Source organism: Phyllobates terribilis, unplaced genomic scaffold, assembly GCF_046119375.1.
Source record: "Phyllobates terribilis strain yellow unplaced genomic scaffold, ASM4611937v1 Scaffold_2__4_contigs__length_985480577, whole genome shotgun sequence".
Lineage (NCBI taxonomy): Eukaryota > Metazoa > Chordata > Amphibia > Anura > Dendrobatidae > Phyllobates > Phyllobates terribilis.
The window spans coordinates 86,493,135-86,504,564 of NW_027362762.1; the positions used below are offsets into that span (position 1 = coordinate 86,493,135).

At 42.6% G+C, this 11,430-nt stretch overlaps 1 protein-coding gene across 1 annotated transcript in view; it reads right to left on the reverse strand.

The window, feature by feature from the left end:
• The window catches only part of LOC141193932 (high-affinity choline transporter 1-like), a 52,272-nt gene extending 43,680 nt beyond the window's left edge, over positions 1–8,592 (reverse strand). The window contains exons 1-2 of the mRNA XM_073662185.1: positions 8,218–8,592; positions 1,578–1,691 (exon numbers count right to left, since the gene is read on the reverse strand). Coding sequence (XP_073518286.1) covers positions 1,578–1,691; positions 8,218–8,395 — 292 coding nt within the window. The 5' untranslated portion in view covers positions 8,396–8,592. The remainder of the gene's footprint in view (positions 1–1,577; positions 1,692–8,217) is intronic.
• Between the last annotated feature and the right edge of the window lie 2,838 nt (positions 8,593–11,430).

Consider the following 11,430-nt stretch of genomic DNA (forward strand, 5'->3'; position numbering starts at 1 on the left):
ACATTTTGCACCCCTGCAGCAGAAGGTGCCTGCACATTTCCCCAAGAGCACCACTGTGTCCATACAAGCAAACTTTGTAATAACTGATCTTGCCTGATTTGCCAGCAGATCTTGCCCATTTTCACAATTGGGTTTCAATACAAATTTTGCACTGTTTGGCTTTTAAAAGCTTTTTGTTTTCCGGCACATTCAACTTTGATGTGGTCTATGGTCACCAATCAGCTGAGAGGAACTCAGAAGAAGGAAAAACAAATATTTACAAATTCTCCCATTGGACTGTCAGAATGCACACACTGATAGATTATTAGTTAACTCATTTTGTAGCTAACACTAGACAGTGCAACACCAAATTCAATTCTCTCTCTATTCAGGCAATTGTCTGGAGCAGAAAGTAGATGAAGACTGATGAATAAAACAAGAGCATAAACTAGACACTTTTGACTTGCTGAAAATTCCTCTTTAAAAAAACAGTTAATAGCCTCTTTAAGCATGATAAACAGGTAGTGTTAAAGGCATTATCTACCTTTGTGATCATTTTTTTCTTTTTACTTAAATACATGTATTTGGGGCTAAAATTATTTTTTAAATTGGGCTTCATTAAAAATGTTGCACTGTTTGTCTTTTACAGGTTCTTTATTTTCTTGCACATTTAGCTTTGATGTGAGCTATGGTTATCTTTCAACAGAGAGGAGATCAGAAAAAAAGAAAAAAAAAGATTTACAAACTCACCCATTGGACCGTCAGAATGAGCTCACAACTCATTGAGCAGATAACAATAGACAGTGCAACACAGAGGCTACAGAAAACAAACTTTTTAGTGAAACCCAATTGTAAAAATGATTTACAGTCCCAAATACATGCATTTAATGAAAAATAAAATTACCATAGATGGACACAGCACAATAACTAAGTAAATTAGCACATATTGCAATTGTTAACATAAAGTAATTTTTTAATCCATTTCAATGTGGACCAAATGTTAAAAAAAAAACAATTTCATAATCTTAGGGCCAATCTGTCAGCAGATTTCACAAAACAAACTGCATGCTTAATTAAACAGATTTCTTAGACCTGATGAGACTAGTGTACTCACCCTTAAAATCTAAGCTAGAATGGTAGATTCTTTCTGATAATAAATGAGCACGCTATGAGTCCATAAGTCTAGATCGGTTTCTACCCATCCAGTCTAACAGCTGCAGCTTATACTGAGCTGTGTGAGATTTTAGTAGCAGCAGGGAGGAGGGACACTGAGGAGCTATCAATCAGGCTAGGTGAGTAGAGAAACAGCAGCAGAGATTGAGATTATACTTCTAAAAAGGATTCTGTAGCCATTCTGATGTAGATTATCAAAGTAAGTACACCAGCCGCATCAGGTATACAAGATCTATTTAATAAAGTATGTCCAATATATTATAAAATCTGGTGACAGATCTGTTTTAAATCAAATAATGGACGTGGGGCCTAAATAATACTGGGCCAAACAGATATCAATGTTGGTTCTTTTTTTGGGAATTATAGTCCAAACGTTACAGTCCAGGCACAAAGAATAGAACAAGGCCACGAGGCAACCCACTCACCAATAATGAATGTTGCTGCAAATCCTAGTGGGGCGTGAACCCATGCAAGTCCTTTTGTAGGAAGGTAAACTATTTCTGCTGTGCCATTGATGTAGGCGCCTCCAACCCATGTGGCTGTGCAAACAAAACAGAGAAAAGGCATTTGTGCCATGGAAATCTTTATGTCACTCACAATGATACTGAAAGTATAGTGTGGCGCCCGGGGGATGGGGACTACTCGGCGCCCGGGCCTTAATGCCTGGTCTTGGGGGAAGTCGCGGTGGTCGGCTCCCGGGCCCGTACCCTGGGGTCTCTCTTAAAAAGGGGAAAATTAAATGTCAAAGTTCGTGACGCCACCTGTGGTGTGTGGTGAGGATCACCAGCGCTGCGGAAGTCCACTGAGGCCGGTGTTACGGCAGCTTTGATGGTGTAGCTCCCCACAGGTGGAGCTAGGCCTCAGGGCAGTGATGTTTGATGAGGTGCACGATATGGCGGTGACCCAGCCGGGTCCAAGGAAGAACAGGGGACACACACGGTTTGCTTCTGTACCTTTTACTGGTAGAAATGCAGGTACCGTCCGGAGCACTGTAGGGTGAGGGGTGCACTGCAGGACTCTCCCCAGTGAGCAGGTGTAGGGCCTCCTATTTCTTCGCCGCTTAGTGTTAGTCTCTGGCCTGCCTGGAGCTAGGCCTAACTTAGTCTCTGTTCTGTACTGGCTGATCCTGTGGTAGGGCCTTCTGTTGGAGTACACACTCCCTGGTATATGGGGCCTCGGTAACTCCTGACCCTGGTATAACAGTCAGCATTTGGTATTCCTGGGACATGTAGTTGGCCAGGGGTTCCAGTCGTCTTCTGCTGGGTGTCAAGAATCCCTGCAGACTCGGACCCGGTGTCCGGTATATGGTTACTGGAGTGAGCTGGTAAAGCTCCTCTGTCCCCAATGCTGCTCGCTCCTCTAGCCTTCGGCCTACTCGGGCCCTCGCTAGGCTATACATACTGGCAGTTAGCTGGCTGCCTCTTCTGCTGCTCTCTGAGCGTCAGCAATGCTCCTAGCTCACTTAACTCGAGCTGCTTGAGTCTGACTGAGCTCCACTGCAGACTGACTGTTTCTCTGTGTCTCACTCTGCAGGAACTGGTTGTGGACTCCAGACTGTTCTGTCTCCACTCACTTCCTGAGGAGAACTAACTAACTCTCTAACTCCACCCTCCTTTATATATCCCTATCCGGGCTCCCTCTGGTGGACTGAGGTAGGGTGGAGGTGTGTGTATGCTCTGAGGGCCTCTTGTGGAGAAATCCTTTAATGCACCCATCCAGGATCTGTGGCTCCATGCACAGCAGGGCGTCACAGTAGCTCCTCTTAAAATTGGAGGTTACATCACTTTGTATTCACTATGGACAAAATCTGACATTAAAGATTCTGCTGGTTGCCCTTGGCATCAGTTTAATTCCACCCGCCGACAGACATGTGACCAAAGTGACATCACTCACATCGGAATAATGTAGGATGAACATGCAGATCTGCACAGGACCGGTGGTCAGCAGTATGTATATGGCGGCCCCCTGAAACTTATACTGGAGTCCTTTTATCTCCTATGACTCAAACGTTGAAGTTCCAATGGTTCATCATGATGGCTTAGATTACTTTGCTAAAGCGATGACAAACCGGATATCCAGAAGTGTAAAAGTCATGTACAGTACAGACTAAAAGTTTGGCCACACCTTCTCATTTAAAGATTTTTCTGTATTTTCATGACTATGAAAATTGTACATTCACACTGAAGGCATCAAAACTATGAATTAACACATGTGCAAAGCAGTCATCAAAGCAAAAGGTGGCTACTTTGAAGAACCTAGAATATAAGACATATTTTCAGTTGTTTCACACTTTTTTGTTAAGTATATAATTCTACATGTGTTAATTCATAGTTTTGATGCCTTCAGTGTGAATGTACAATTTTCATAGTCATGAAAATACAGAAAAATCTTTAATTGAGAAGGTGTGTCCAAACTTTTGGTCTGTACTGTAGATGTACACAATCTACATATATATATACAGTTGAAACCAGAAGTTTACATATACTATATAAAAAGACACATCTGCATGTTTTTCTCAATATCTGACATAAAATCAGAATAAACCTTTCCCCTTTTAGGTCAGTTAGGATTACAAGAAATTTTTAATATTTGCCAAATGCCAGAATAATGAGAGAGAGAGAGAATGTTTTAAGGAATTTTTATTACTTACTGCAAAGTCAAAAGTTTGCATACACTAAGATTATGCGGCGCCTCTGCGGGTCCAGTCGCCACAGAGGTACTGTATCTCAGCCAAAGGTGTGGTACCCCACTCTCAGGTAAGGAGGGAGCACTACCCGGGACCCACACACCCACATCCAACACTACATCACTCCAGACCAGCAGACGGGGCAAGATGCACTTGGTCACGGCTGAGCCCTGTCCCTGGCTGGAGGAGGGGGAACCAAAGGAAAGGGAACCATGTAGTGGGTGTGGGTGGAGGAAGAAGTTTAGGGGTGCACAGACAGAAAGAGTATAAAAGACAGATAGAAACAGCTAGAAGGAGTTCTGCTCAGGAGAGCAGTAGGGGGAGTCCTGCTCAGGAGAGCAGTGCAGAAGGGCTCCAGTGCTTGGAGCAGGAGTTCAGTGGAGAGTGAGGAGTAGGGCCCAATGAGAGGGGCCCAGCAGGAGGAGACTGAGGAGAGAACACCGGAGCAGTGGGAAAAGCTCCAGAGAGAGAAAGGATCATAGGGGCACGGGAAGTGCGGGGTCCACCCGTGCGCCCGAGTTCACGCTGACCGTGGAGGGATCAGGCCACTGTAGGGGACCGGCCCCAGACTAGTGGAGTACTTTAAGGCTCAGCTAGCAAACCGGAAGTGCGGTATCTTCATGTGCCGTAGCCACAATCCACACATAATCGCTGAAAAGGTGGCCATATAGGACCAAGGGGACAGACCGGACATCGCCTGACAAGCCCCGCGGCCACTGGATCGGGACACTGTGTGTGAGGCGCAGGGCAGGAGTGCGAGAGCCAGCGCAGGGAGAGAGACGACCTGGAGAGGTACACAGAAAGGGGTCCCATTCGAGTGCACCCAAATTAACTGAGAGTTAGCTGGATCACTTCCCCAGAGGACACAGGACGACATGGGCGGTTATAATCCGGAAAGTGTAACCTGGAGCAGCTTGACAACTGTGAGTAAATACTTGAGGACTGCACCCCACTGTGTCCTTGCCTAATTGTTGCGCCACCTCCCTTGAACTACACCAGCAACATCTACTTCATCAATCACTATATACTGCCCTGGAGCTTAGCTCTGCCCATGGAGAGCAGCACTATCTCTGCTGCATCACCATCAGCCCCAGTGGATCTGCACCGCAGTAGCGGCCCCATATTGCCGCATACCACGGGTGGCGTCACGAACATTATCCCTAAATACTTTATTTCCCCAAAATTGACTTTTCTTTATTTGACCGCCCTGGGCCACGGACCGGGTCACTGCCACCATGACTACACCAATACAGGAACGGCCCAGCTACCAAGTACCTCAAGGCCCAGGGGGTGCGTCAACTTCTATGCCTTTAAACAATTCTGGACTGCCTATATGATGTTGTCATGTGTTTGGAAGCTTCTGATAGTTTTTTTGGCAATATCGGAGTTAATTAGAGACACCAGTGGATGTATTTAAATGCCCACCTTAAAAACACTGCTTCTTTGTGTAGCATCATGGGAAAGTCTAAAAAAATCAGCCAAGATATCAGGAAGAAAATTGTGGACTTGTACAAGTCTAGCTCATCCTTGGGTACAATTTCAAGATACCTGAAGGTGCCTTGTTCATCTGTACAAACAGTTATACGCAAGTATAAACAAGAAGGGAATGTCCAGCCATCATATCGCTCAAAAAGGAGACGGGTTCTGTGTCCCAGAGATGAACATGCTTTGGTCCGACATGTGCATATAAACCCAAAGACAAAAGCAAAAGACCTTGTGAAGATGATGGCGGAAGGTGGTAAGATTGTGTCAATAACCATGGTGAAACGAGTACTGTATCAACATGGGCTGAATGGCCACTCTGCCAGGAAGAAGCCATTACTCCAAAAGAAACATAAAAAAGTAAGATTAATGTTTGCAAATGCACACAAGAACAGAGACCTTAATTTTTGGAGACAAGTCCAGTGGTCTGATGAAACTAAAATTTAACTTTTTGGGCATAATGACCATAGTTACGTTTGGAGGAAAAAGGGAGAAGTTTGGAAGCCTAAGAACACCATTTCAACTGTGAAACATGAGGGTGGTAGCATGATGTTGTGGGATTGTTTTGCTGCAGGAGGGACTGATTCACTTCACAAAATAGATGGCATAATGAGAAAAGATCATGTGGCAATACTGAAGCAACATCTCAAGACTTCAGCCTGGAAGTTAAAGCTTGGGCGGAAATGGGTCTTCCAAATGTACAATGACCTGAAGCACACTGCCAACGTGGTAAGAAAGTAGCTTAAGGATAACAAAGTCAATGTTTTAAAGTGGCCATCACAAAGCCCTAATCTCAATCCTATTGAAAATTTATGGGCAAAGCAGAAAAGGTGGGTGCGAGCAAGGTGACCTACAAACCTGGATCAGTTACACCAGTTTTGTCAGGAGGAATGGGCCCAAATTCCAACCAACTATTGTGAGAAGCTTGTGGAAGGATATCCCAAACGTTTGACCCAAGTCATTCATTTTAAGGGCAATGGTACCAAATATTAATGAAATGTACTGTATGTAAACTTTTGACTTTGCAGTAAGTAATAAAAATGCTTTAAAACATTCTCTCTCTCTCATTATTCTGGCAGTTGGCAAATATTAAAAAGGATGGTAATCCTAATTGACCTAAAACAGGAAAGGTTTATTCTGATTTCATGTGAGATATTGAGAAAAACATGTACTGTATATGTGTATTTTTATATAGTGTATGTAAAATTCTGGTTTCAACTGTATATATATATATATATATATATATATATACATATCTTATATCAATGTATCCCAGATCTATCTATCTATCTATCTATCTATCTATCTATCTCTTTATCATCTATCTATTATCTATCTATCTCTTTATCATCTATCTATTATCTATCTATTTATCATCTATCTAATATCTATCTATCTATAGTATCTGTATATATCTATCTACCTTATATTTCACATTTTATTTATCATTTATCAATCTTATATCAAGCTAGCTGTGTATCTAAAGTTTCTCATGAATATCTTTCTACCTATGTATCAATTGATCTATAGATCTATTTATCTCATATCTATCTTTTATATCAATCCACTATCTATCTCTCATTATCTATCTATTATCTATCTCATATCTATCTATCTAGACAAAAAGCAGCAACTGGAGGTAGCATACTCCGTTGGTATGTTGCCTCCAGTTGCTGCTTTTTGTCTGGATGTTTTGGTTTTTGCCAGGGAGACTTTGGACCCACATGTTCTTTGGTGTTTCTCCTTCTTTTTTCTTTTTGAACTATCTACCTATCTATCTATCTATCTATCTATCCAGCTATCTATCTATCTATCTATCTATCTATCTATCTATCTATCTCTCTATCTATCTATCTATCTATCCCATATCTATCTATCTATCCATCTATCTATCTATCTATCTATCTATCTACAGTATCTATCTATCTATCCCATATCTATCTATCTATCTATCTATCCTGTATCTATCTATCTATCTATCTATCTATCTATCTATCTGTCTGTCTGTCTATATGTCTATTCCATCCACCTACCTGTTTGTCTTTCCGATTAATTAATGTATCTTTGACTATTTGTACTAATGATCTCCTGAGATCCACAGACATAATCCCTTCCACTTCACTTAGAAGATCCTGAACTTCCTAATCAATTTACTATTTCAAGACACAGAATACATAATTGACAAGAATTTAAAACTTAATTAATGAATTTAAGACCGGAAACTACAATAACAATATAAAGACTGAAGAATGGACTGAATGACACAGTTCATTAGATGACTTTAGAATAGATGACAGAGAGGTTTAAACATCCCAAAAATACCAAGTATATTATTGGATTTAGTAATGAAATTTGTATATTACAGAATAACAAATATGGGGCACAATATTCTGGGGGTTCTGTTTGTGTCTCCCATCAAGCTTTCTAGTATTTCTGATGGAAAGAAAAGTGCATAAAAATACCAGAATTCGACAGACCCCCAAAAAGTCAATTAGGAAGTGTCCACCAGTGCCTACTTGGATTATTTGGAAAATAGATCTGACACATTGGTGATTCTTCTAGTTTGGGGTATCTCATTAAAATCCATAATCCTGGGTCTGTTAGTATCCATTTGGATTTATTGGACTATGCCTTCATTATTAATGGTAATGACGGAAATTTACTACTATCACTTGATAATTAAAGTCACCTTCAGCTGCCACCTCCCTCAAGGATGAACGTGACATATGAGATCTTCCTGGATAAAAATGTTGGTTTATCTATCCCAAATTGCACACAAAAAGAAAGCAAAATGAGGAAATTATTTGAGAAAATACAAAAAAGTATAAATGAAAAATGTCATAATTTTTCAAATTCTCTTCTTGATCCTATAGACATTAGTCATTTCCTACACTTACCTGTAGTTGTGAATAGTCCTACGAATATATTCAAGTTCCTTCCCCCGACAATGGCCACCTCGGTTTGCTTCGTGTTCTTCTCACTTCGTTTGGCTTTCCAAGCAGCCCAGAGACCGGTCACTAAAGTCATAGTGTAGAAAATTATGACAGCTATCAAGCCGGGAACATTCAGAGCCATCTTCCCAACAATTTTCTAAAGTGGATAGACAGAGGCGAGCATAGTAGATTTCCCGATGGCTTCTGGGGTAGAAAATCCTTTGAAATTTACCCACTTGTGGTTGAGTGATGTATATACTGGGTCACCATGTGCTGCAGTAGTGCTGGGTCAGCTCATCTCCTGGACCTCTTGTACTTGTGCAAGAAAAAAACTTTTCTAGTCCCTCCAACAACAACTGGCAGGGGGGGACGTTTTTGGCTGGAAGCCCAGGAGCTTCATTCAGATGTGGACGAAGTAGAAGAAAGCTTGTGTTTATGTTCTTTATGTTTGTCTCTTTTTTTTGTCTTTTCTTTGTTTCTTTCACTTTTCCCTTGCTCAAAATTCAGGACCAATTCAAGGCGCTACTGCAAAGACGAATTCAGGAGCAGGTGGCAATTGACAAAAACATCACAATGGTTCCTACCCCTCGTACCTGGGATAGCAGGGAAAGCCAGCTTCTATACCCAAAGGGTTGTCTTCATAGGACCTCTTTGAATGGTAAAATAATTTTGATATATTGTAAATTGGTGGGAGTTAGGGTCTTGTCCCAATCTGTGACCATATGTTCAGTTAAAGAGGTGTGATCAAGGTTGATCTCCTAACCAAAACATAGGGGATAACTTTCCAAATGCTGGTTGTCTGACATTCGTGGCCACCACCAATCCCAAGAACTGGGCTGAAGTGAATGCAGCGATGGTCAATCATGCACGCTTGATCTCCATTCATTCTAATAGAAGCAGTGAAGAACAGAAGAGTGCTCGGTAATCTCCGGCACTCCTGTTAAGAATGAATAGAGCGGCAGTGGGCATGATCAACCTCTATTCCATTCTGCTGGGATTCTTCAGAACCCTGTTTTTTTGTATCGGTGATGGCCACAGCGGTTTGATCAGCAGTAATCAGAAAGTTATCTCCTGTCCCATGGATAAGGGGATAACCTTTAAACTTGAGAAACCCCTTTAAGGGCTTGGATCTTCCATCTGTGAACAATACACTGTACAACAGCAGACAATATGGAGATGAGGATAGTCACCATAAGAAGGTACTACACTGAACCCAACCTACGTGAGACCAGCACTGAGTGGCCAACAAACTGGCATTGTCCAGTTTCTCTTCCAATGAGTGGTCTTAATATATTCAAAATAGGGTAAACTGCATTCAGTTGGCTCATTTCAATAGCAAAACCAGCCCCCTTCTATCACCTATTTCAGGTGAAATATATTGCAGAAAAGAAACCCACTGGATCCCTACGCTACAATACACACCATTGGCCAATCGGAGGCTGGCAGCTGACGTTGAGCGGCGCATGGCAGTGACGACATGCGCCACCCATGGCTAGCTTGATGAACTTAGCTGCCAGCCTCTGTGAAGAAACCTCCTTGGAGAAGAAGATGCCACACATCGTGGGAGCGGGGGAAGGTAAGAAGGTAACACATTTTTAAAGTGTGTTGGAGAAGAGGGGGGAACATGATTAAAGGAAGGGGGTCAGGATAGGTGACAATTTAACAAGAAAGGGTCGGGGGTGGGGGTCATTATACCAGGAAGGAGCCCAGGATGGATGGGGGACATTATTACTGGAAGGGGCCCAAGATGGAAGACACTATTACTGAAAGGGGCCCATGATGGCGGAAATTGAGGAAATTATTATTGTAAGGGGCCAGCATGGGGGGACATTATACCAGGATAGGGGACATTATTAAATAAAGGGGCCCATGATGAGGGATGTTATTACAGAATAGGGGACATTATATCAGGAAGGATCCCAGAACGGGGGACATTATACCAGGATGTGGGACATAATACCAATATGGGGCCCATTAAGGGGGACATTATTACAGGATGGGGCCAGGAAGGTGGACATTATACCAAGAAGGGGCTCAGAATGGAGGACATTTTTTACAGGATGGGGCCAAGATGGGGGACATTATTACAGGATGGAGCACATTATTACATGGGGGGTGAACATGTATGTCTTTAGAGGATCTAGAACGTTACAATGGCCCATACATCTGTCCAACATGTAGTTTGGGGCCCAGGTTCAAATTTTGCACCGGAGCCCATCGGACTCTAGTTATGCCACTGATTGTCCCAATTAAGCCTCAGAATCATTAGAAGTGTTCTGGTTGGCCAGGCCTTGTAAATTCATTACGCTACCCATGATATACTCAAAGGCCTGCACCAACATCATGGATCTCTCTTCTCTGTTTTAACCACTGTTCAATTTCAAAGCTTGATTTTATTAAAAGTATTTTTGGAACAATGTAACCATGTTTTTAAATTTTAGAAAAACCTTTTAAATCAAATACCTTGTCAAAATTTAAAGGAACATTTCACATAAAACTGATACAGTGTACTATACACAACGCGTACAAAAGTCCATTTATGAGATGTCTTCCCTCCTAAATCTTCCCCCATCACCTGGAAGTGATATTATTGAAAAGTGGAAGGAACCACAGGAACTCAGCCACAAAGTGGAGACCCCGTAATGTTACAGAGCGGGGGGCCGAGTGCTGAGGAGCAGAGGACAGAAAAGTCACCAACGCTCCAGAGTCCAGACCTCCTCTGGTATTAACATCAGCACAAACACTGCGCCCCCACGGGAGCTGCATGCAGCCATACATCACCAAGCACAATACCGGGCATCGGATGGATTGGCGTAAAGCCGCTACCACTGGACTCTGGAGGAAACGTGTTCTGTGCAGTGACGGATTACACTTCTATATCTGTTGTCTGATGCTTTTGGTGAATGCCAGGAGAACGTTACCTGCCTGATTGCATTGTGCCCGCTGTACAGTTTGGTGGAGGAGAATAACAATGGGCTTGTTATCCAGGTTCAGTCTCAGTCCCTTAGTGCCACTGGAGGGAAATCTTAATGCTTCAGCACAAGACATTGTGGACAATTGTAACTTTTGTGGGAATGTGGCGCCCCTGCGGGTTCAGTCGCCACAGAGGTACTGCATCTCACCCAGAGATGTGGTATCTCACTCTCAGGTATGGATTGAGTGCTGCCCGGGACCCTA